General features: G+C 39.8%; 1 protein-coding gene across 1 annotated transcript in view; it reads right to left on the reverse strand.

The window, feature by feature from the left end:
- Positions 1–27,323, reverse strand: part of sec23ip (SEC23 interacting protein) — a 162,802-nt gene that overhangs the window by 24,499 nt on the left and 110,980 nt on the right. The window contains exons 16-17 of the mRNA XM_072239520.1: positions 19,648–19,830; positions 15,949–16,111 (exon numbers count right to left, since the gene is read on the reverse strand). Coding sequence (XP_072095621.1) covers positions 15,949–16,111; positions 19,648–19,830 — 346 coding nt within the window. The remainder of the gene's footprint in view (positions 1–15,948; positions 16,112–19,647; positions 19,831–27,323) is intronic.

The following is a 27,323-nucleotide window of genomic DNA, read 5'->3' on the forward strand; positions in this document are numbered from 1 at the left end:
ACTGGTGTCCGTAAAGCAGTGGAATTGAACCTTGGTTATCTGCTTTTATATTCAATGGACTATTCTTTACAGCTCTCTCTCTCCCTCCCCTTCCCTCCCCCCCCCCCCCATGATCATTCACCTTCTCTCCCCACACACTTAAGCACACCAACAGGCGATTTACTTGAACTCCTTTCAACTTCTTGCATTATAGATAATGCTTATGATATGGACTCTATTATAGAGGACCAAATGCAGATCAGGTGACCATTCAGCTGCAACTCAGATGCCAACACACAATCAGCTGTCACTTTTAAGTCTCCACTTCTGATGCCTCTGCCTCCCAGGTTGCATCAATGGAGCTGAATGCGAGGTAGAGAAACAGTACTATGAATACACTATTACATAGTTAAGCTTTCTGGATGCAAGAAGTTCATTAATTTCAGGCAAGTTAAACTTTTCAGCATTGTAATTTCTGATTTACAGGAAATATTCTACATTTCTCTGGTTATTTTAGATCAGGAATTCCTAAACTGTCCACAGACCCTTGGTTAATGGCAGAAGTGCATGACATAATAAAAAAAAAATCGGGAACCCCTGCTTTAGATAATTATTTAGAATTTACACCTCTTTCAGTCTACTTTGTTTCTTAATACAACCTCATTTCACTTTGGACTCAGTACTTCAGTCATTTAATCTCTGCTGTTTTTCACTTCATCATGGACCCCCTTTCTGCTTTCCATGCATTTTGAATCTCATTTATTTCTCTTCCCAATTCCAATGAAAAGTCAATGACCCAAGGCATTAACTGCTTTGTTCTCGATAAATGCGAGCCAAACTGCTGACTATTTTCAGCAAATTCTGTTTTTATTTCAGCCCTGGAAATGATATTAATGAAAGTAATACAAAATATTCATTTTATATTAGGCCAAGAAATAGAAACTGAAGAGCTGTTTGTACTGGGCTGCACTGAACTATGAAATTACCACAATATGTGTGTGCATCATGTAGTGCTGAAATAATATCCTGCTCATTTTCAGTTCAGAGGCAGTGAAAGTATCTACTGCATCACTCTGAAAGAACTTCAGGCAATCAATCCTAATTTCACAGAGGAAACAAGCATGAATAGTTTAACCACAGAAATGACAGTGCATTAGCTCTTTGCATACTTAATTCTTCGAAAATCTAGCTAATTGCGGGGAGGGGAAAATCGGCACTTAAATATGTGCACCTTTTGCAGTGTGGAAAATTGCACAGAATTATCTAATCAATCCAGCCTAACAAGGCTAAAATGCACCCAAACAGTCTCTGGGTCTTCACAAAGTAACAGTGGTTTTGAAAACTGTGCAGTTTTTTTGCTTTGAAGAAATTGGTTCAAGGTAAAGTGACCTAGCGATTGCTACGCTTCTTAACTAATATGTTTTTTTTTATTACTAAGGTAAAAATTAAGTTTGATGTTGAAACTTCATAGTCTAGATGTGTAACAGAAATAAAACAATTTTCTCAGAGAATCACAACTGCATCTAAGGTCTGTACAGTTAATAAAGATGTTTTAATGCAATTGAACAATCTATCACTGCATAAAAACGATGGAAATTATGCCAATTATGGCTGTACTTGTCCGAAATGTGGTGGCTGTCGCTAAGGGCTACAAGTGCATTTAAAAAAAATACTGGGTTTTTGACTCCCGATATAGACTATATTGCTGGCAAATGTATAGTCAGTAAATAGTAAATAAAATCAAAGATCTCAGAGCTAGTATCAAAGACCGCTTGCTGTATTAGGACTGCTTGCATGCTCTGCTTCATGGAATCCTGCTTAACCCCTTCCGTACCAGATGCAGCGATTCAGATTGACAGGTTCACAAGACACTATACACCATCAGGATAGGACTGTCGAGTCTCTCAAAAGCAGGGGTGGAGGTATATGCCTCATGATCAACTCCTCGGTTCAACCTCTCACTGGTATGTTCAGAAGTTCCCACCCGCTTCAAAAGGGCAACAATTATACCAGTGCCCAAGAAGAGTAGTGCGAGCTGCCTTCATGACTTAATGCCTGAATCTTCCAGTAGCACTCACATCTATGGTAATAAAATGCTTTGAGAGGTTGGTCATGGCTAGAATCAATTTCTGCCTCAGCAAGAACCTGGGCCCACTGGAATTTGCCTATCACCACAATAGGTCTATGGCAAACACAATCTCAATGGCTCTTCACACGGCCTTAGATTACCTGGGCAATACAAACACCTATGACAGGATGCTGTTGGTTGACCATAGCTCAGCATTAACACCATCAGTCCCACAAACCTGATTGTTAAGCTATAGAACGTGGGCCCTTGCATCTCCCTCTGCAATCGGATCCTCGACTTCATAACTGTGTGGATTGGTAATAATATCTTTCTCGCACACGATCAACACTGGCGCACCTCAGGGATGTGTGCTTAACCCACTGCTCTACTCTCTCTCTACCCATGACTGTGTGGCTAGGTATAGCTCAAATACCATCTATAAATTTGCTGATGATACAACCATTGTCGGCAGAGTCTCAAATGGACACAAGAAGGTGTACAAGAGCAGAATATACCAGCTAGTGGAGTGGTGTCGCAACAACAACCTTGCACTCAACGTCAGTAAGAACAAAGAGCTGACTGAGGACTTCAGGAAAGGTAAGACGAAAGAAAATGAACCAATGCTCAGAGAGATCAGAAGTGGAAAGTGGGCAATTTCAAGTTCCTGGGTGTCAAAAACCTGGTCCCAACATATTGATGCAGCTATAACGGAGGCAAGACAGTGGCTATATTTCATCAGGAGTTTGAGGAGATTTGCTTTATCACCTAAAACACTTGAAAACTTGTACTGAGGACAGCATTCTGACTGGCTGCATCACTACCTGGTATGGGGGTGGGTGGGTGGGGGGGGGGGGAACCACTGTACAAGACCGAAAAAAGCTACAGAAAGTGGTAAAATTAGTCAGCTCCATCTTAGGTAATAGCCTTTGTAGTATCCAGGACATGTTCAAGGAGCAGTGCCTCAGAAAGGCGGCGTCCATTAAGGACCTCCATCACCCAGGACATGCCCTATGCTCATTGTTACCATCAGGAAGGCACCCACTCAATTCAGGAAGAACTTCTTCCACATTGATATCCAATTTCTAAACAGACATTGAATCCATGAACACTACCTCACTTTTTAAACATTATTTCTGTTTTTGCACTATTTTTAATTTAATTATTTAATACACATTTCTATACTTACTGTACTTGATTTACTCCTTTTTCTACATTATCATGCATTGCATTATACTGTTGCCACCATAGCAAATTTCACGACATATGCCAGTGATATTAAGTCCAATTCTGACCATTACTTCTGAATTACATCTTAATCAGCTATGAAATAATATGAAAAACTATCTGAATGATTGCAATAATAATTTTTCAAATGCGCACTTTCAATATTTTTAGAATCTACCAGATTACTTATAAATATTCCACTGAAAATATTTCTTGATTATATTTTATTTATTGAGATAAAGTGCAAAAAAAGGCCTTTTTGGCCCTTCCAGCGTGCAGCTCAGCAATCCCTGGATTTAACCCTACTCTAATCACAGGACAATTTGCAATGACCAACTAACCTACCAACTGGTACGTCTTTGGATTGTGGGAGGAAACCGGAGCACACGGAGGAAACCCACACAGTCATGAAGAGAACATACAAATTTCTTACAGGCAGTTGTGGGAATTGAACCCGGGTTGCTGGTAATGTAAAGCATTGTGCTAACCACTGCCCTACCGTGCCCCCCGACATTTTCATCATGACATATCCACATCTTAAACTAATGAGGAACAAAACAACTAAGGTGACACTCTATATCAAAAGTAGTATATACAGTGGATTCCAATTACTTGGGACACATCGGATCTATTACATTTTGGCCCAAATGAGTGGCTGTCCCAATTAGCCTATGTTTCAAGGAAATAGGTAAAATGGTATATATAAAAAAAAGAGTAACAAATTAAGTATTTAAATAAAATACATAACACATTAGAATATCACCAATACTACTGCAATACTATAAAACTGTATTAGTTTCTAATAGCTATCAACAGAGGAATTCATTCACATCGCATACTTTTGACTGTAAATGAACAAAATTAAAACAGACACCTAGGGCAGATAATGGACCGCCCTCATACAATGCTTACAATTATTGCATCCTTCAAATCTTCATAGCTTCTAAATTGATAAAGTAGTGAAATCATTTCATTTCCATTCATAGTCATTTTTGGCGTTTCCAATACTGAATGCTTGAAACTGCTGTAAGCAAAAATAGCTCCGAATTGCCTTACTGTTTATTTGTCACTATCAGTGACAAAAACAATGCTGTATTTTGAACACAAACACACACAACTGATACTATTTAAAACTTCTCATAAACGTTGCTGGTGAACACAGCAGACGAGGCAGCATCTCTAGGAAGAGGTACAGTCGACGTTTCGGGCCGAGACCCTTCATCAGGACTAACTGAAAGAAGAGCTAGTAAGAGATTTGAAAGTGGGAGGGGGACGGGTTATCCCTTGCCCATCCTCTGGGCTTCCCCCCTTCCCCTTCTTTCTCCCTGGGCCTCCTGTCCCATGATCCTCTCATATCCCTTTTGCCAATTTCTCCCCTTCCCCCTCACACTTTCAAATCTCTTATTAGCTCTTCTTTCAGTTAGTCCTGACGAAGGGTCTTGGCCCAAAACGTCGACTGTACCTCTTCCAAGAGATGCCGCTTGGCCTGCTGCGTTCACCAGCAACTTTTATGTGTGTTGCTTGAAATTCCAGCATCTGCAGATTTCCTCGTGTTTACTATTTAAAACTTGTTTGCTCAAAGCACAGTGTTGTGTCTAATGGTCATGCAAGTGCACATGACTAACACTAGATAGAAACTATCTGGCAATAGTCTCCTGTCCCAATTACATGGCATAATGTCCCAAATAAACGAAGCGAATCCCAGCTATTTTCTCAATTAGTTTTTGTTCTTTAACAGTTGTTTCAAGTAAGCAGCTACTATGATTAATTGATAGCCCAATTAACCAGAATCCACTGCATTTCCCAAACAAGAGAAAAGCTGCAGATGCTGATAATCCGAGCCACACACACAAAATGCTGGAGGAACTCAGCAGGCCGGGCTGCATCTAGGAAAAGAGTATAGTTGATGTTTTGGGTGGAAATCCTGCTGAAGAGTTTTGGCCTGAAACATCGACTATACTCTTTTCCTAGATGTTGCCTGAACTGCTGAGTTCCTCCAGCATTTTGTGTGTGATCCACTGTATTTCCCAGCTTTCATTTGGACCAACTACAGCTCTCAGGGAGCCTTTAAATGAAAGGCTGGCTACTCAGACATACAAAGTCAAAATGGAAGCTTTGCTAACAAAACTTCCCAAATACCTTCCAGGGGAGAAGAAGAAAAATAGGCACAATCATACTGCAATACATCCTGTGTTGAACAATGAAACAACATTTACCCTGGTATTCAGCTCAATAAGTTATCCTTTCAATTGGAATGACTTACAAGACCCCTTTACGTCAGATGTAATTATTTTTTTCACTTCCAGCAAGGCTTCTAAAAATTCTAAATTTCTAAGTATTTGACTGAATAGATCAAGTTATTTGTATCATCAGTTTCCTACATCAAGCCCTGTAAAAACAAAGCTGATGTGCAGACATGACACCATGAGAAAGCTGTGCATGCCTGGAATTAATTCGGATTTCTTGGAATATCTACCAGCCGATATAATGTATGCTTCAACCACATTCATATTGTGGAGCCAATTGAAAGCATTCAAGCATTTTACCATGAAAAGTTCTCATCAGCCATTAAGATCTCACAATTAAGTTGGTCAGGGATTTCAGAAATTCTTCTTTAGACATTAAATGACTAACATTATTTCACTAATTTGAGTTTCAATGAGGTGACGAGGAGCTTCTTCACGCTCAGTTTTGTTATTTAAAATATCTCATGCTCAATTCAACCTGCAGCATATTTCTAGTTTGGATCTTATTACAGTCAATTTAAACCCATTTAATAGAGCTCTTCAAGGGTAGCATTTGCAATTATTCACATTAATTACATCAAGGACAGCAGAAAGGCCACCCACACCATCTGTAACCACTTAGTCAGCATACTGGTGAAAATGCTCTTCTTAAAACCCACACCAAAGTAATAGTTAACATAGGCCTTTATAAACTATAGTTCACTAATTATCTCTGAAGCTTCCAATTTAGATTGATGGTCAGTTGCTTACACCCATATCATAATAGGTGCAACCAATCCTAAAAGAATACTCCAAGTGTGTGTGTACTTCATATTCCAGTAGAAATAGCTACCAGGACTCTTCTCAAGAGCGAGGAACGAGCTGATGTTTGGCCATTGCTGGAGTGGACTTGGGCTGAATCGAAGCGGCAGGGCTCATGCCGAAGAGTGAAGAATGAGCCAACGCTTGGCCAATTTAAATGTCATGTCAGATTAAAAAGGCTGTAGTGTTGGGGCTGGAGGCAGGGAGTGGGCTGGTGCACATCTCGCTGAGTCCTGAAGGAGGGTCCTGGCCCAAAATATTGATTATCTTTTCATTTCCATAGATGCTATTTAATCTGCTGAGTTCCTCCAGCACGTGGTGTGGTTTACTTGCCTCTGCACTGAATTGAGGCTGTGACCTGTAACTAAAGGGCTCCTAGACCAGCTGCAGCAATGAATTATCTTCATGGTTGTGAAATCACTTTCATGAACTTTGGTTCTGAGTGTTATTTGTTTAGTTTGTATTGTTTGCACGATTTGTTTTTTGCACATTGCGTGTTTGATGATTTTTTTTTAAAAAAGGGTTTTATTGGATTTCTTTGTTTTGTAGCTGCCTGTAAGATGACAAATCTCAAGGTTATATATATAGTACATATACTTCAATAATAAATGTACTTTGAATTTTGAAAAAGGGCTTTTTTCCCCTGCCCTTAAGTATTGTTGGGGAATCAGGAAAAAATATTACATTGTGGATGATCTGGAAGAAGCATACAGATCCAAATAAATTATGACTCAGAGTTTGTAGTTTTGATCAGCATTTTAGTTTAAATTCTCGCAAGTCCTAAACTTACTGAACATCATATTCAGAAACATCTCTAAACTCTAATCGCTTTTGACACATGACACTGCTAGATGGGGGAAAAGAGAGCTGGTGGGACTTTAGGGTTTCCCGCATACCATTAGAAAATATCAAAAATAATAGACAAAGTCAACTTCATTTATGAAAGGGAAAGAATGTTTGACAAACCTACCGACTTTTATTTCCCCAGATATAACTGCTATAATAGATAAGGGAGAACTAATAGATGAGATGTACTTGGATTTTGAGAGGGTCTTTGATAAAGACTTACTTTAGAGATTAGTATGTGAAATGACAGTAATATACCAGCAACGCACAGGCACTAATTGGAAGTTGACTGACAGCAAACTGAGGACACATCTAAGTATAAATGCACTGTATGAGATTAGTGTCAATATGCTTTCATCAAAACACCAGATGGTAAATGACAGGGAAGGTATCCCATTGAGGTTTCAATAATTCAACAGTCTTCATCCTTTTGCAATCTTATACGTTGAACTTCTCAATTATCCAACCTTTGAACCACCGCCCACGCTTTTGATTGCAATCTGGGGAACCTTCTGTTCCTCTGCTCTCTCATTTTAATTTACATTAATATTTTCCTTGCAGCAGTGAACGATTGTGGTTGCTTGGGGAATCCAACCTGGTTTTCCTATCCCATATTCTTGTTCCTGTGCACAGAGCTGCCAAGGTGCTTCAATATTCTCACAAAAAATTAAATACATATTACATGGCATAACTACATTGATTGTATGGAGATTCAACTCATACATTCATGTTAATTGGCAAGGCTGTACTTGCACTGGGGAGCAATGCAGGTCAAAGGGCTGAGGAAACTTGTTAAATGCTTAGAAACAGAACCCTCTCAGTATCATCTATTACCCCAGTGTATAGAAACACAGAAAACCTAGAGCACAGTACAGGTCCTTCGGCCCACAAAGTTGTGCCGAACATGTCCCTACCTTAAAAATTACTAGGCTTACCCATAGCCCTCTATTTTTCTAAGCTCCATGTACCTATCCAAAAGTCTCTTAAAAGACCCTACCACATCTGCCTTCACCACCGTTGCCGGCAGCCCATTCCACGCACTCACCACTCTCTGCATAAAAAAACTTACTCCTCACATCTCCTCTGTACCTGCTCCCCAGCACCTTAAACCTGTTTCCTCTTGTGGCAACCATTTCAGCCCTGGGAAAAAGCCTCTGACTATCCACACAATCAATGCCTCTCATCATCTTATACACCTCTATCAGGTCAACTCTCATCCTCCGTCACTCCAAGGAGAAGAGGCCGAGTTCACTCTACTTGTTTTCATAAGGCATGCTCCCCAATCCAGGCAACACCTTTGTAAATCTCCTCTGCACCCTTTCTATGGCTTCCACATTCTTCCTTGTGAGATGACCAGAACTGAGCACAGTACTCCAAGTGGGGTCTGACAACAGTCCTATATAGCTGCAACATTACCTTTCAGCTCCAAAATTCAATTCCACGATTAATGAAGGCCAATACACCATATGCCTTCTTAACCACAGAATCAACCTGCGCAGCTGCTTTGAGCGTCCTATGGACTCTGACCCCGAGATCCCTCTGATCCTCCACACTGCCAAGAGTCTTACCATTAATATTATATTCTGCCATCATATTTGACCTACCAAAATGAACCACTTCACACTTATCTGCGTTGAACTCCATCTGCCACTTCTCAGCACAGTTTTGCATCCTATCGATGTCCCGCTGTAACCTCTGACACACTATCCACAACACCTCCAACCTTTGTGTCATCAGCAAACTTACTAACCCATCCCTCCACTTCCTCATCCAGGTCATTTATAAAAATCATGATCCCATAACAGGTCCCTGAGGCAACCACTGGTCACCGATGTATGTTGTACAGAGGCAAGATGAAGGGTTTACTGTCAAACTGCTGCATGATCTGGAAAAATTATATATGCATTTTGGGGCACCAGCATAAAAGCCCATCTCACAAAAACTGTTTTCGAAGGACTGATCTTGACATTAAAGGCAATAATCCTAACAAGCATTACCATTGATAGAAAGTGCCTTTATTCCTGGTATATCTAGACCCAAACAAGTTAAAATTTTGGTTGATACAAATGAAATAATTATTACTTGCAACCATCTCCTGGGTTAAAATTTACCCATAAGACACTAACAAATTTCTACTGGTGTACTGTGGAGAGCATTCTAAATGGCTGCATGGTGGGGGTACACTGCACTGGATCAGCTGCAGGAAGTTGTGAACTCAGTCAGCTCCATCGTAGGCACTAGCATCCCCATTATCCAAGATATCTTCAAGGAGTGATGTCTCAAAAAGGCAGCATCCATCATAAAGGACCCCCATCACCCAGGACCTATAGGAAGGAGGTACAGAAGCCTGAAGGCACACACTTGATGATTCAGGGATAGCTTCTTCCCTTCTGCAATTAGGTTTCTGAATGGACATTGAATCCACTACTATTTTCCCTCACTACTCACTAGTGAGTACTCCCTCACTACTATTTTTTTCCTCTTTTTGCACTATTTGTTTAACTTTTTAAAAAAATATACACTTCAAAGTACATTTATCAAAGTATGTATACATTATACAATCTTAAAACAAAGACAGCCATAAAACAAAGAAATCCAAAAGAACCCATTAAAAACTGTCAAACACTCAATGTGGGGGGGGGGGGGAGAGTGAGAGTGAGAGAGAGAGAGACAGAGACAGAGAGAAAACAAATCCTGCAAACATTAAAAGTAAGCAAATAGCATTCAGAACAAAAGTAAATCTACAGACATGAAGCCCTTAGCAGCTGGAGCAGGGCACAGCCACAAGCCTCAGTTCAGCTGAATGAATGTTGTGTGGTCCTCAGACACAGAGCTCAGAGTGCAGGTCACAGCCTAACCCACTTAACTCACTATTTTTTTAAATTATGTATTGCAATGTACTGCTGATGGACAACAACACATTTCACAACATATGCCAGTGATATTAAACCTTATTCTAATTCTGATTCTAAATATCCTTGGGGTGTTTTGAAACAAATATATATATATAAATAAAAGTCCCAGGAGACAGGCTCCTCTACTGAAAATAGACAAGGATATTCCAGCTTCTGAATTTTACTCTCATGCATACTTGATGACAAAGCCTTGCAACAGCAAAACACTTTAAATGTTCCAAAGTTAGATACATTTTCATTAATTTAATCTTGCTTTGGATCTCAATTATACAACTCACACTTAAACTCACAAGTCATCCCATTTTAGCAAGATGGTTCCAAGTTGTAAATGGAATCCTAGTTTTGTCTTGAAAGTTGAGACACATTTCATTGCAAATATAATCAGCATTCTACTGATTTAACTTCAGTCTATCATAACCATTCACCATATTCAAATTTCAGGTTAAAAGTGGAAAATACAGAACATAGAATAGTGCAGCACTGGATAGACCACTTGGCCCACAATGTTGTGCTGTTCTTGATGCCTCCTTCGGTATATCATTCACATATCCCCCATTTCCATCTAAAATCCTCAAGCTCCACCAGAATAGCTGCTTCTCTTCCCATTGCTACCGTCAGCAAGGAGGTACAGGAGTCTGAAGACATGCACTCTACAATTCAGGAACAGCTTCTTCCCTTCTGCCATCAGATTTCTGAATGGACATTGAACCCATGATCGCTACCACACTACGTTTTTGCACGACATATACCAGTGATATTCAACCTGATTCTGAACTTATGGTATAAAACTTGGCCCTTGCATCATCTTTAAACTCTTCTCCACCACCCCCCTCCCCTACCCCCGACAACTTAAAAGCATGTCCTCTGGTGTTTGACATTTCTTTCCTAGGAAACAGATTCTGACTGCCTATCCAATCTATCCCTCTGATAATTTAAAAAACCTCTACCAGCTCTACCCTCAATCTTTCTAAATGCACATAAATCTTCTTGGGAAGTTGGAGGCGGAGTTAAATGACACTTATCGGCGACTCCTTTGTTTGCATCTTTGGAAACAGCTCTACCTCCATCTTTAATAACTTTATTTTTCCCTTTCAGGGTTCTTTTGAAGATCCTGACCTGGAGTTACAGGCAGACTTCATTTCTTTGCGGGAATGGGACCCGTTCTCGGGGTTTCAGGACCGGCCGTTGTTCCGCACACCATGGGTTCAGCCTGAGAGTCGGCCTCATGTTTGGAAGCCTAAGATCTCAGGGCTGTGGAGGTGGGCGAATTGAGAGTCGGTGTCATGGCAGGAGACTCATGTGCCGTTGGCAAGGCCTGAAAATCTTTTGCTGTAGGCCCGAAGATCCGAGATCTTTGAGATCTTCAGGCACGGAGCTCATAAAAAGTGGCGAAACAGATTTTTTTAACATCATAAACCAGCGGGTTGTTGTTATGTCTCCTGCTCGCTGTGAAAATTAGGGAGATAGAGAACCTGTGGTTTGTTGAATGCTGGATAAAATGCAATAGTCTTTGGGGCAACTGTAAGGTCTGTGTCTTTGCTATCACCTAGCTCACACTTGCGCTCAGTAGCAGGTGCGCTTTCTTTGCGGGGGGGGGGTATTTTTGCCTTGCTGCCGCTTGCGCGAAGGAGGCAATGCTGGGGGGGGACTTTGGGGTTCTCATGTTTAACTGTCGTTCATTCTTTCGGGCACTTCTCTTTTCGTGGATGTTTTGTGAAGAAAAAAGCATTTCAGGATGTATATTGTATACACTTCTCTGACATTAAATTGGACCTTTGAACCACTGAAATCCCATCCCCTAAGCATACCCTCCCATAGTTTCCCTACCACTGGCGTGAGGCTCACTAGCCTACAATTACCTAGATAATCCCTGTTTTCCTTCTCAAACAAAAGCAAAACATTTGCTAGTCTGCCTGAACCTCACCTGTTGCTAGTGATGACATGAAAATCTTTGTCAAAGTCCCAGCAATCTTCTCATTTGCTTCTTTCAATATTCTACAACATATGTTATCAGACTTCAGAGATTTATCCATTTTAATGTTTTCCAGAAGATCCAGGACAACCTCTTCCTTAACTTCAATATATCTCAGCACATTAGCACGTCACACTCTTCTTTCACTATCCTCCAAATCCTTATTTAGTACCTCAGCACTTTTGTTGACTCCAAGTTCAGGTTCCTCCTTTATCCTTGTGTGGGCTTACCCTCTCCTTACTTATCCCCCCCTTTTTTTTAAAAAAAAAGTGACTTGGGATGACTTGGAGTTTCCCTGATCCTGCTAATCAAGAGCTTGAGCACTTTCCTGCTATCTTTATATTCCACAAGGGCCCAGTCTGTTTTAGCCTTCTACATCCTGTGGATGCTTTTACTTAGTTCCTGACAAAATTTATGACTTTTCAGGTCATCTAAGGTTCCTGAGTTCTAATCAGTCGGTTTCTAAACAATTCCCACATGTCAGACATGGACTTGTCCAACAGCAGCTGCTCCCAATCGATGTCCCTTAGCTCTTGACTTATCCTGTCATAGTTTTCCTTCCACCAATTTAGTACCTACCCACATGATTTGATTTTAATATTACTCAAAACTATCGCAAAACATTATGAGTTGTAGTCACTATTCCTCAAGTTCGTCTACTATCAGGTCTGTCACCTGGTCTGGCTCATTTCCCAAAACTAGGTACAGTATGTTTTGCCCCCCTATGAATTCTCCACATGCCACTTCCAGGCCCCTCTTGGATGCACTGCTGGAATGCCGCCTTCACTATGCTTCTCGCATTAAGGAAATGCCAATCAATACGGGGAAGTTACAGATCCCACTATAACCCTGCTGCTCCTGCACCTTTCTAAGAGCTGTCTACATATCTGTGTCTTCACCTCCAAGTGCCTACTTGGGGACCTATAATATAATCCTAACAGAGTAATTGCACCCTTATTTTTGAGATCCACCCAAATCGCCTCTGTGGATGAGCCTTCAATTTGTCATCTCTAGAATACTGTTGACACATTCTCTTTTATTGGTAGTGTACCCCCTCTCCCTCTTTTACCTCACACTCTATCACCTATAAAACAAAGCCCAAGAACATTGAGCTGCCAGTCCTGTCCCTCATTATATTACAGCCATTATGTTGATGGCAACATCATAATTCCATCACAAACAAGAGAAAATCTGCAGATGCTGGATATCCTAGCAACACACACAAAATGCTGAAGGAACTCAGCAGGCCAGGCAGCGTCTATGGAAAAGAGTACAGTCAAAGTCTCAGCCCAAAACATCAACTGTACTCTTTTCCAAAGGTGCTGCCTGGCCTGCTGAGTTCCTCCAGCATTTTGTGTGTGATCATAATTCTATGTACTAATCTAGGCTCCAAGTTCACCTTCCTCGGCCATAAGACTCCTAGCATTGAAATAAACACATTTCAGCCCAAAGGTCCCACCACACTTATTGGTCTGCCCCTTGCTGCCCTTCTTTTCAGCCTTATTTGTCATTCCAGCTTTCTTGCTCTCAATTCTACCACCTGTTGCCCTGCTGTTGTGGGTCCTATCTTCATTTCACTCTGGTTTAAACCCTCTGGAGTAGCACCAAAGGATATTGGTTCCTCGCGAGTTCAGAATCAACCTTCCTTGTTTGCACAGATCCCACATGCCGTGGAAGAGAGCCCAAAGATCCATAACTCTGAAATCCCCATCCTTCTGCATGAACTCCTCAGCCTTATGTTGAACCTACAGTACCGTGCAAGACACAGATATACATTTATCTCTAAGGTTCCTAAGACGTTTGCACTTGTATTTGTCAACGTGGAGCAGACAGCGAGTTTGTTGGGAATGGCAAGGGTAGAGTGGTGCAGGTGGGATGTGCGACAGGCAGCAGAGTGAAGGGGGTGGGAGGTGGCATGGTTGCAGACACACCCAGCCCAGAGACACCAGGTAAGGTTATTTGATTCCAAACAATTGGTTTATTGATCATTACAGAATGTCGAGGTAAGGAGGACGTTTTTTCAGCCAGAGAGTAGTAAATCTGTGGAATGCTCTGCCATAGATTGCAGTGGAGGCCAAGTCCGTGTGTATATTTAAGGCGGAAGTTGATAGTTTCCTGATCAGTCAGGGCAACAAAGGATATGGCGAGAAGGCAGGTGTATGGGTTGAGTGGGATCTGGGATCAGCCATTAAGGAATAGCGGAGCAGGCTCGATGGGGTACGTGGCCTAACTCTGTTCCTGTGTTTTATGGGCTCTCTTGTGCTTTCTGCTCCCTACTCTTTCACTTCCCCTTTCCAAACCATGATCCCGCTCTCCCAACTCTCTTCCTACTCTCAGTCCACGATAGAGACCCACATCAGAATCAGGTTTATCATCACTCACATTTGTCATAAAATATGGTTTTTTTTGCAGCAGCAGTACAGTGCAATACATAAGACTGCTACAGTACTGTGCAAAAGTCTTAGACACCATAGCTATAGTACTGTATTTCTCACCTCACTAGCATGTGGCACATGTAGTGAGGCAAGAACATGCTGCAGTATTTCCTGCATAAGTATTTGCAATTTCTGCAAATAGAATTTCATGTCTGCAGTGCCGTCCCTATATTAAGAGTTCCACATTATCATTGATTTTGCAAGATTAATAGATATTGATGGTGTAAACTAAGGTACCTGTTTGAAAGCAGGCAATAAATAAAAGCATGGTTAACCTACATCTTTTACATGACTGGTTTATATATCCTTAAATTTAATGAGTAGACTCACAATGGAATGCCTAAGAGAACAAGACTTTCAATGGAATAAAATTATAGTGGGATATTGTAAGTATTAACATTAGTATCTAGACAAATGGTTCTTCAGTAACTTGGGTCCCTTTGGGCTAATGTGTGTAGTAGTTATAACTTGGTAGATAAATTGCAATCAAATCTCCAGTCACAGAAGAGAATATTCTTGTATAAAATCAAGGCCTACATTTAAGGTTACACCTTTAATATGCTTAGGAAATCCCTCCCAGCAATCATGAAAAATGATCAATTAACTTTTGTAATTCATTCCTGAAGATGCAGCCTTCAAGAAATAGTCCAGTGATCATGTACATTTGGAGGCAATTATAAAGCTATATTTTACTCACTAGGTCTTACAAAAAAGGTAATAAACTACAATAGCAAATTTAAACATTTCATTATGAATTATATTTATGAAAAGGAAGTCAGTTTAATTAAATCTGGAGTTCTTTGAGGATATAACTAGTCGAATAGGGAAGCGGAAACCAGAGTTTGCGGTGTATTTGAGTTTTCATGATCTATTTGGTGTATTTGGGTTTTCATGATCTTCCCAGCAACAATGAAACACTGATAATGTATTTACAAATCAGAGTAGTGCACAACTTCTAAGGAACATGGCAGGTTATCATTGCTGCCTTTGCAGTGAATAAAATTTCAGAACTTTCTGAAAAACTCATAAATGCTACACCATGCCTCATGCAAGATTTAATTCAACATTAAATCATGATCACAACTTTAAAGCATTTAGGAAGCTATAAAACTTTTTTTTAAATTTTAGATTGCCATTCTTTCAAGTATTTGAAAATTTCTTCTTTCTAGAAGTGCTTCAATGTTCACTTTCAATATTTCAATTTCCATTTTGATTTTGTTTGCAAGAATCTCATTTACACTTTAAAATATTTGAAAAATGTAGGTAGGTGTGTTTTTACTTCCAGATTCATTGCAAGGAATCTTTAAAGTGCTCAGTATGCTCAACGATATTATGTTGCAGCTTGCCAGTGACACTGTGGAACAGACACTGTGCAGCAGAATGCCAGTGACTCTCTGGAACAGACACTGCTGCAGCCAATGGCAGATGAGCAGCCCTTTATTAAAAAAAAACTCATTCTTACCAGTAACATAAATGGCTCTGAAGAGCAAACAGATACTCGTTGAAGCTTTCAATTGGTTTTTCTTGTAGAACATAATCAATACGCTGTCCTCCATTCAGCATTCCAATCTTCACAGCTGAATCTTCATCCTTGGATGATTCTGGACTTTCCACCAGCTTTTGCTCTAAGTTACATAATGCAACACAAGAAAAAAACCTGTTATCCAGGACATAATTGCCTATATTGACTTGGTGCAAAAGAATTTATCTGGATTATCCAATTTATTTAAATATGTTTTTAATCCATCAGACCAGGAAAGCCAAGCCTAAAAACGACAATAACCAAGGTCCAAAAAAATAATCTAGATCTACACATCAGTGATCCATCATTGTCCAGAAATTTATGACAGAGCAAGTAGCCATTTGGCCTCTGCTATCCTGAAAAAAATGTATATAATTTCCAGATCCTTATGTTTGTTTCAGTGAGCTCCATCACATCAAATACTCACGTACCCAAGTATGACGGGGCTTTCTGATAGCAAGTTCTTGCACCCTAACAATAGCAGATATCTCTTACTTTTTTGAACTGCACTTTCATTCTTTTACCAATTACTTTAAATCAACAGAAAACAAATAAAACTGCAGACACTGGAAACCAAAACAAAGACAGAAATGCTGGAAGAACTTAGTCAGCCACACAGTATCTTTCCACTGTTAGCCTCTCTGGTGTGGATATAACTTCCTTTCTGCTCACTTTGTGTTGTCATCTCAATATTTTTTGACACACCCCAATAGTAACTCCCTTCACCCTCCCATCTCCCAAATAGCCCTAGTCTGCCCTCTTAACAAATGTTCTTGCACCTTGGCAAATCACCTCTGAATCTTCTCCACCAGTTTTTGTAACCTGATCAGGAATGTATGCAATGTTCTATTTGTAGCCCAATAAACATCTGATGGTTATGCTGAATGCAACCAAATATACTGCATGTCTTTTTTACATTTATCTGTTCCGTTATCTTCAGCAATTTATGGACATAGACTCCAATTCATCTCTGTTCATGTACCATTTATAATTTATTTAAATGCTTTGTTTGCCCTTTTCAAATGTAATGCCACATACCTCACCAGCTAAATCTTGCCAATCTTTCATGAACAACTGAATACAAAGTCAGACAACCTCAGAATATGAGTTTCCTGGTTATTTACATTACTACGAGCAGAGGCACAGGAAGATATGCCCTGCCATTACCTTTCCTTTTGGCTTTGTAAGAAGTAGAGCTCTGTGGCATTCTAGCAACTCTGAAAGTTCCAGGTCTACACCAGGACCACTTTGTAAATATTAACTCTTCAACTTTTATTCTGGTTGGTGAAATAAATGACAAGGTGGCTGATGTAGTGAGGTCATTTGTAGAGATGCAATGCATGAAAATGATGTAAAATGATGATGGGAAAAAGAGAGGTGAAAGCAGCTTTATATCTACCACTATCCATCATTTGACTGCTTCACACCCATGAAATCTGTAGATTACTGGGAAATGCAAAACTAAAGAACAATGTAAGGTTTTTGGTACGAGTTGTGCAATGTGCCATGGCAGCATTAACCAAGTATTGCCCCTAATAAAGCTTACGTGTAGAATTTATCATTTAAGATTCAAGAACATTAGTTGTCTAGAATATCTACACTTCTGCACTAGAAACCAAAGTAATCAAGCTTGGTGAATGATTATATTTTAATTCACTTTCTTCCTATGACTTTGACTGATGGTTTAGGAAATTAGCATTTTGACATTAATATTGAATCGATTTCAATACCTATAGTTGTAAGACAGGGGAAGATGGATAGTGAAGAATGATGGAGGGAGATGTGTTGATCTTAAGCCTACATGCTGTTGACAGCCCAGACAAGTGTTACTCAGAGCAGCATTGTAACATAGCTGTTAGCACAACGATTTACAATGCCAGCAATCACCGAATGGAGTTCAATACCCACCATCTGTAAGGAGTTTGTACATTCTCCCCAGGACCACGCAAGTTTCCTCTGGGTTCGTCGGTTTCTTCCCACATTATAAAGATGTACAGGTTAGGGTAAGTGAGTTGTGGGCATGCTATGTGGGCACCAGAAGTGTGGCGACACCTGCAGGCTGCCCTCAGCACAATCCTTGGATTATATTGGTCATTGATGCAAATGACGCATTTCACTATATGTTTCAATGCACATGTGACAAATAAAGCTAATCTTTACTTTCTTTAAAAGACCACTAACAGCACTATTGTGCTTGGCAAGTCTTTACCATTACTCCATATCTAGAAACATCTACAGCAGTGAGAAATATTGATATTCCAATTGTCAAATGTTCAAACCAGGATGGCAAATGACCAAGAGTTGGAATACTCTAATAACACATCACTGCTTTCATTTTTTCCATTGATAAGATGTTTCACAAAAGGTAGATAACCCTGATGAATTGCTGATCCACATATATTAGTCACAATGTGCTGGTGTTAGGTGGCATAAGAAACTATCTGACTGAAGAAACTATTGAGTCCTATATGCTACTTGGCTTCTAAAAGATTACTGCATTTGCACCCATTGAATCAAGTGGCCTCGAGCTTCAGTTAGTGCACGTTTTTCACATATCAAGAAACATAAACCATTTTGCAGCAAGTTTAAATCTAGTTTGAAAAACATTGTTGGTACGGCTGGGCCTGATTCAATTGACAATCTCACCATGGTAACTTTCCTCAGGATATTGTAGGGATCTGCAGTCATGGGGCTGGGGAGGATAGAGCCCAGCTTCTCCCCAGGTCAATATTGAGTGCAAATAATACTTGCCACTTCTCCTTTCTTCCTCTTTTCTTCTGCTTTAAACCCTTCGCCAGCACCACTGCATCATCACCCACCCTAGCACAGATACTGCGATTCTTTTCTTGATCCTTGCTCTTCTCTTACAGCCTAAAAGAGCTTTGATTTTTAGATACTTTCGATTTTGACTGGATTGCCATTAACCATTCTTTCACTGCCATTTTCCATTCCAATGAAGTTCAACACCACCTTCTGAAACAGTTGCAAAGAGCTGATTATTATTTTATTTATTTTATTGAGATACAGTGTGGAACAGGTCCTTCCGGCCCTTCGAGCCGCACTGCCAGCAATCTCCCAATTTAACCCTAACCTAATCACGGGACAATTTACAATGACCACTCAACCTGCCAACCCACAAGTCTTTGGACTGTGGCAGGAAACTAGCCCACCCAGAGGAAACCCATGCAGTCACGGGGAAGTCATACAAACTCCTTACAGACAGTGGCAGGAACTGAATCCGGGTTGCTGGTACTGTAAAACACTGTGGTAACCATTATGCTATCATGTCTCCCCAAGTAAACAACGTTCATCAAGATCACAGATGATTTCATCTGTTGAGGCAACATAGACGGCACTAGTCTCCTAAGCATGCTCACTTTAAACGTTCATTTCACTCCAGTTTCCTCTTATCCATCTGCCATCTCCAAGTTTATATTAACCACAAGAACCATCTCCTGCTCACTTTCACCTTTTGCAAACTGTTACACATGGTAGCTTGCACAGTTTATAGTTCTTCTAGTGAAGATCAGTGGTGTGGAAAAATTGAAGATGCAATGAATAATACTATTTATTTGGGGGAAAGCATTGGATATACAATATGTCATACATTAATAGCTGAGAGAACATAGTATAATTTACCTTCCTCCACATGTTTATCTTCCTCCTCTTTAATTTGATTTGCTACCTTCTCCAGCTCCACTTGCAGCTGAGTTGAAGTATGGGCACGTGCAAATTCATTCAGAGTCTGCCAGGCGTTTTTCAGAGAGCTAATGAAACCTTGTTTTAAATCCGAACCCATGCGGGACAAACTTTCTTTCAACTCTGGAAAAGAATGTAAATTAATCCATTACCTACACAGTAATCTTACATAAACAAAACCAGCTTCCACCAGAGTAACACACACAAAACGCTGGAGGAACTCAGCGGGTCAGGCAGCATCTATGGAAATGAATAAGCAGTCGACATTTCTGGCCCAGACCCTTCTTCAGGAAAGGAAGGAGGCAAGACATCGGAATAAACAGGTGGGGAGAGGGGAACAAGGACTAGCTAGGTGATAGGTGAAGCCAGGTGGGTGGCAAAGGTAAAGGTCTGGAGAGGAAGGAATCTGTTAGGAGTGGAGAGTGGACCATAGGAGAAATGGGAGGGGCACCAAGTGATAGGCAAGTGTATAGAAGGAATAAGAAGCCAGAGTGGTGAATTGAAGAGGAAGGGAGAGGGGAAAAAATTACCAGAAAGAAAAATTGATGTTCATGGTATCAGGTTTGAGGCTACCTGGACAGAATATGAGGTGTTGCTCCTTCACCTTGAGAGTGGCCTCTTCGTGGCAAAAGAGGAAGTCATGGACTAACATATCGGAATGGAAATGGGGACAAGAATTAAAATAATTGGCCAGGAGGAATTCCACTTTTGGTGGATGGAGTGGAGGTGCCCCACAAATCGATTAACTTATATCAGGTCTCACCAATGTACAGGAGGCCACATTGGGAGTACCAGATACAACATTCACCAGAATCTTCAATTAGATTCTGGCAGCCCATCTTTGAAAGGAACAATTACTTTTGTTGTGACATGATAAGCAACATCCTTAAAATGACTGATGTCATTTAGTTATTGCTCCTAGTTTCCTTGGTATCATAAAGGATAACTGATTCAAATCCTCTTAAGCAGTAAACCCAAAAACACCATTTCATATTTTTTCTTGCATAGCAGGCAGCTATGTGGCTCAAGGCTTCTGCACAGGATCTTGAGAAAACCTAGCAACCCCACTTACAGTCACGATATCTGTTCACTCTTAAATGCCCATTAAGTCTTCCACGTTTTCCTACCACATATCTACATTAGGGGTAATTTAGAAAACCTACAGCACAATACAGGCCCTTCAGCCCACAATTTAGTAGAACTAATAAAGCTAGCAGCTAACACGCTTGAGTCATAGAAAAATACAGTGCAGAAACAGGCCCTTCAGCCCATCCAATCAATGCCAAACACATTTAAAACTGCCTACTCCCATCGACTTGCACCAGGACCAGAGCCCTTCATATCCCTACCATCCATATATGCATACAAACTTCACTTTAGTGTTGAAATCAAGTTCAACTTGTGCTGGCACCTCAATCCACACTCTCACGGCCCTCTGAGTGAAGAAGTTTCCCCTCATGTTCCCCTTAAACTTCTCACCTTCCACCATTAACCCATGACCCATGACCTCTAGTTGTAGTCCCATCTAACCTCAGAAAATAAATGCAAGCAAGCTTTCCCCCCCAATCTGTACCCCTCAATTTTGTGTACCACTATCAAATCTCCCCTCAATCTTCTACATTCTAAAGAATAGCGGCCTAACCTATTCAATATTTCCTTATAACTCAGGTCCTCCAGACCCAACAACATCCTCGCGAATTTTCTCTGTGATCTTTCAATGTGGTGAAAGAATTACACTCTTTGGTGTAATGAAATGCAAGACAGAAATCCACACAGTCAAAGGGAGAATGCATCAACTCCACAAAGGCATCATGGAACATCAGGATCAAACACAGATTACTGGCAATGTCAGGTAGCAGCAGTACCTGCTGTGCGACCCATATTAAATTTGCTTTGTAGTTAGAATCTGCTGAGCATTTCCACCTCAACATTCTCATTTTAGAAACTGGATGCATTACCTGTACAAGGGTGCATCAAAAATACTTAGGTTGCTATCGATCATCCACTAACTGCACAGCCAGAAATTTATGACCATGCTTGAGAAAAAGTTATGACACTAAGATAGTTTTGAACTACCCTGGTAATTTTATAAATAACTGCATTAGAATGAAACCCGATACTGACATTGACAGCATTAACTCTTCAAAATTATTTACCTGAATGTATTGCGCTTTGGTAATTTGAAGTGTTTGACAATCTAGGTATATGGTAAAAGCTATTACAAGCGTTGAGAAATCACAGACCTACAACACAGCTGTTATTCCAAAGCATAACTCTATAACTTAGTGGAACTTATTCAAAGAGGAGGGTGAGCAACAAGCATACATTCAACTATTTTGTGATAACTGTGTTTTGGTTTTATTAATCCTACAACAGATTTCTGACCTTTCGCTAAGTAAAACACACCTCATCTCTCTATGATAGATTGGAGAATCCCCTAGGTACAGAACATAATTGCAACCAGGTTTTTTTTTAAAACTTCAGACTCATGGATTTAATAAAACCATTTTTATCATTTCCATTCATGTGAAGCAGACTGCATTCAAATTTTTTTAATGACAAAATATAAGGCTGGACTAGAGCAATGATATTCAATGGATTATATTGCATGCAACCTTTTGTTAAAACTTGAAAGAATGCAGAAAAGGTCTCCTTAATATTACAAATTTGGTTCAGAGAACAAAAGAAAAAGGACATGGCCACTGATATAAAAATCACCATTACTGTTAGATTAAAAATTGAGCAAAAAATGAAGTTATACCTCAAATTTATTTCAGGAAGGAATGATGGAAGCTAGCAACAGAAAAATTGGAAAGGGAAAGGTGAATGGAAGGGAGGGGTGCAAACTACTGAGTGGTCAAGGAACATCCTTTTCTGAGGATGTTCAGTAAAGCATCATGTATCCTGCTTTCATTTACTATAAATTAAATTCAGCACACTGCAGTAGGAAATATGAAATAAATTGGATTAAGTGTTTCCTCAAAAATATGGATTTTCTGAATTATTATATTTCTGACAAAGCATGAGAGTCAATTGAGATAATGGAAATCTTGAAAATAGAAGTTAAGGCCCGATGATGCAGCAGGGAAGGATGCTTGCTGGGATCATCCTATATAAAGAAAAAGTAACTAAAAATATTTGAGATGTCTAACTGAGGTAAACTTGACAAAAATGATTTGTTACAACTTTAGAAATGGTCTATCACCTGACCCAGTCTTCCAAAGGCAAGAGAGAGGAACTGCTCCTATGCAAGTGGCTTTTCCACTTTAAAAACTCTCCTGTACAGGTTTCCTGTCATTGTCAAAACACGACGAACAACCACCATTTCCGTCATGCACATGAAAACCCGACATTATTTTTAAGAAGAACCATATTTCAGTGGTTGGTGGTAGTCAGTCTCATTCTTTTAATGATAGTTATTTATTCCTCAATTTAGATTCCTGTATTTAGACAGGCACATAATATATAAGCAAAAAAAACAATAATTGTTCCAGCACCATTTCTATGTCAACATACAATGCACAACAAGGAGGAATAGAGAAGTGGTCAGAAGAGTCAAGCAGTCAGAATTTGAATTTCTAATTATTGAAAGGGCTTTGACATATTTTCATTACTTATTGCATCATCAAGCAGAACTCCCTGAAATATATTCGTGCATTTGAAAACACTCCCTGGATCTCAACAGATGCTTCAGATTTTCTAGGTCGTGTTAAAAAATGAAACTGAGTAGCGTATATGTAAAAAAATTCTCCATGCAGCAAATAACCCAATGCAGTTTGATGATGAAATCCCAAATTAGATTTTAGGAGTTAGCACCTTAATAAATGGAAAATTCATGCAAAAAGATATTAAAGTTTGATTAATAGTGTTATCAGCAAATGAAATACTGAAGTCTTGCAAAGCACAATTAGAATTCAAAGATATGTAATGAAACATATGCTTGCTGTCTTACAGTCTTTGATCATGAAGCTATTTTTGCAACATTTTTCAATTCTTCATTCACTAAATTATCATTATAATTACCATTCTAATTGAAATCAATGCAAGCTTAAGATAAAGATGCTTATGAGCATAATGAAGTAAACCATCTGGTTCACAAATGCTCATCAATGAAGGAAATTTTACCGCTTTTACACATCTAGCCGAAAATAACTTCAGGCCACATCATTATATTTGTTTCCTATGGTACAGCCCAGCAATCTATTCACATGGATATAATTAATTCATTGAAATAGAATTACAGGGTCTGTTGATAATTCCAAATCTGATACTTTGGTTGATAGGGGAAAATAGGCCAAAGTCATTTCCTGTCTGTCAACCTTGCAAGGTCCGTCATCATAGGACTGGTGGCCATGTATTGATAAAGCTGACTCAGAGACTAGTCATGATATAGTTTGATATACTTACAGAAGCCTACTTTACAGCAAATATTCTAGTCTTCTCCACACAATCCCAACAGACTCTCATCAAGTGCAAAGGGAGTCCTCGATATTGACTCGTTTGCATCACTCATGTTCACAGACCAAAACATCCAGAAAGGAATTTCAGACCAAATAACTCCCACCTTCCTTCAACTTGATGATCAGTGCTCCACTATGTTGAGCAATACACAGTGAAACAATGAACTGGATGGTTCTGGATCCACTGCCTAGTCCAGATTTGGTATCAACCATCTCAGCCTGTCTGCACTTCTCCCAGGAAGCTAACTGTCACCCCAGATAGGCATCTGACAAAGGGGAATATGTTCCAAGCAGACCTTGGGCTCTGTATCCCAAGACTCTGGCTTTGCAATACCTTATAAAAGCTCACAGACTGGACATATAAAAACTATTGAAATGTTGAAGAAGAAACATATAAATATTTAAAAAATCAATGATTAAATAAAATGATTTCTCCATATTTTAGAAAAAGATCACTCACATGTCTATAGTGCTTTAATGACACACCTTAGAGCAGTCCTGTCATAAGGTTAGAAAGTTAAGTGTAAAAATAGCCATTCTATAAGAGAGTGGGTGTGGTAGCAGTGGTAGTGAGGTTATGTCCACACTATGCCAGATAATTTTGAAAATGAAGCTTTTTCTCTTTGTTTTGACTCACTGTCCACACTAAAATGGCGTTTTCATCCCCCAAAAACGGAGATTTTCAGGAACAGTCTCCAGAGTGAATAAATCTGAAAATGCTTAATATCTGTTGCAGTGTATACGGGGTAACCGGAGCTTTTTAAAACCGCTGTCATGACGTTCCGGAACAGATGGCAGCAGCCTGGCATTTCATTGTTTTCTTATTATTATTACTACTTTATTGTCGCCAAACAATTGACACTAGAGCAATATTTGATACTGTGCTTCGCAGAACCTAACCATTTCAGAACAGACGGCAACGAGACTGAAGCCAGAAGAGTTAGAAATGTACTCACCAAATACTTTGACCCATAGCTTACTGAATAAATAAGTATACTCACTTTGCCGTTTTCTGTCCTTGCTTGTATGAAGGTGGTTTACCTATTTATGCAAATACTACTCTGACAATAGATGTGTAACAGCCTAATGTAACATTGTATGGAAATACAAGATAACACTGATGCAGACATGTTTTATACATTTGACAAGGTGCTTTACTAATGCAACAGAGTTAGTCAGTTTTTCAATGTTCATCGTCAGCCGGGTCATACTGTCTGTGAACTCCCTGTCGGTTGCCTCCATATGCTCCAGTATTTGTTTTTTTTTTTTGTTTTAAGTCCCCCTGTGCGAGAGCCAAGAGCAATTCCTTTGACGTTTTTCTACTCTGTAACTGGACAAACGCGCACTAAGTATACCGTTTCCTCTTCGCTTGTTTTCTGTGTCCTACGTGTGCCCAGTAGAGCAGATTCGCCCAAATAACCGTGTTAATGTGGACAGAGATATTTTGAAAAACGCTTAGTGTGTACGCCTGATGTTTTTTTACTCGAAACCGGCGTTTTCAAAATTATCCGGCATCGTGTGGACGTAGCCTTAATTTGCTAAATGATTTTGGTTGAGATTAAATATCAGGTGAGACATTATTGGTTAAAACAACAAAACTCAAGAGAGCAAGGAGGATTTTCCAATGGGTATAGTTTGTCATAAAACACTTTCTGCACCGTCTATGTGAATCTTATTCTAGTCCTGCCCAATTAGCACAACTTTATGTTAATTTTGAAGAAGATTCTTACCACTCACCAATTTCCAAACCATTCAAAAGGCAACTCAACTGAATATTATAAACTGACAACTGGTATGAAGAATTGACTTAACTTGATTTTTCTGGAGGTATTATGTCATATTAAACCTAATTCTGATTCTGTGAATCAAACAAAATTCTTCCCATTAGATCAACAACTGCAGACATAAACTTACACTTTTGACAAAAAAAATGCAAAGGGATGATGAGGATAATCATTGTAACACAGATGTTATGTTCTGGAATACACTGCCTGTGGGGATAGTGGATACAGACTCAATCAGGAATTAGACTGGCACATGAGAGGAATAATTTGCAGGCTGACTAGGAACTGGCAGAGAATTCAAGAGCTACTGTATATTCATGCTGTACTGTTTTGTCTGTATCATAGGTTTGTTTGATTAAATTAATTGTGATAAAATGGAATATCATTCCTTTGAGTTATTTCCTCTATGTATTTTTACTGGAGCATTCAGTCTTATTTGCCTCTTACACTCACTCCCCACACAATTTTTTTTTGCAACTTCCTTTTACACCCCAAGGTCCAGTACAGCTTCAGCATCATTACCAGTTCCTCAAAGTGAAACATTACAGAAGGATTAGCATTAGAATCTGCTCTTACACCCAACCCCATTTAGTCCATGACCTTTTTAAATCTTGCCATGTCAAAGGTCTTTATAACCATTTCTAAATGTCTGATGATCAAAAATATTTAATTTTCAGCTGTTTTTAAATAATTGAAAAATAAAAATAATAAAAATGAATATATTTGCAAACATAAAATTTAAATAAATTAATTAAAATTGAGAATACATTTTTCCAGTCCAGGTCAGCAACCCCATTCAAATGAATGGAGTCATGCAATATACACCAATGCAGAAAGCAAGGGAATCCACCGTATAGATTACATCCAAGCCCTGAGCTCAGGATGTTTGTGCTTCTGCTCAGAACTCGAGCTGAGTCAAGTAGTGGAGTAGTACCTGTGACGAGAATACACATAGATTAAGATGTTAGCTGTCCTGTGCTGGCACCAGTGGGATCAGCAGTTGGTCTGCTGCCTGTCTTCAGGAGAGAGAGAGAGAGAGATAAGGAAAACAATGGAGCAACATTTGGAGATGTTAATGAAGGGACGGGAGAGAGTAACGGAAGGAGAGCTGTCAAGATCGGCTCCCCCTTTGAACCCTGAACTGTTTGAAGTGATGGACAGGCAATACCCCAAGGGGATAAAAAGGGACAGGTTCGCTAAGGCAGGACACACACGACACCCCGAGGTAACGAGACCCTGGAAGCGGTGCGTCTCCCACAAGTCGGTGGGAAGTTTTTGGACGGCTGGTCGCGGGACAAGCCATAGAAGCACAGGGTGGAAAGGCACGATCGGCAGGAACCTGGTGTGTGTCCACCCTTGCCTGGGTGCCAGG

The sequence above is a fragment of the Mobula birostris genome, chromosome 21, assembly GCF_030028105.1.
Source record: "Mobula birostris isolate sMobBir1 chromosome 21, sMobBir1.hap1, whole genome shotgun sequence".
Lineage (NCBI taxonomy): Eukaryota > Metazoa > Chordata > Chondrichthyes > Myliobatiformes > Myliobatidae > Mobula > Mobula birostris.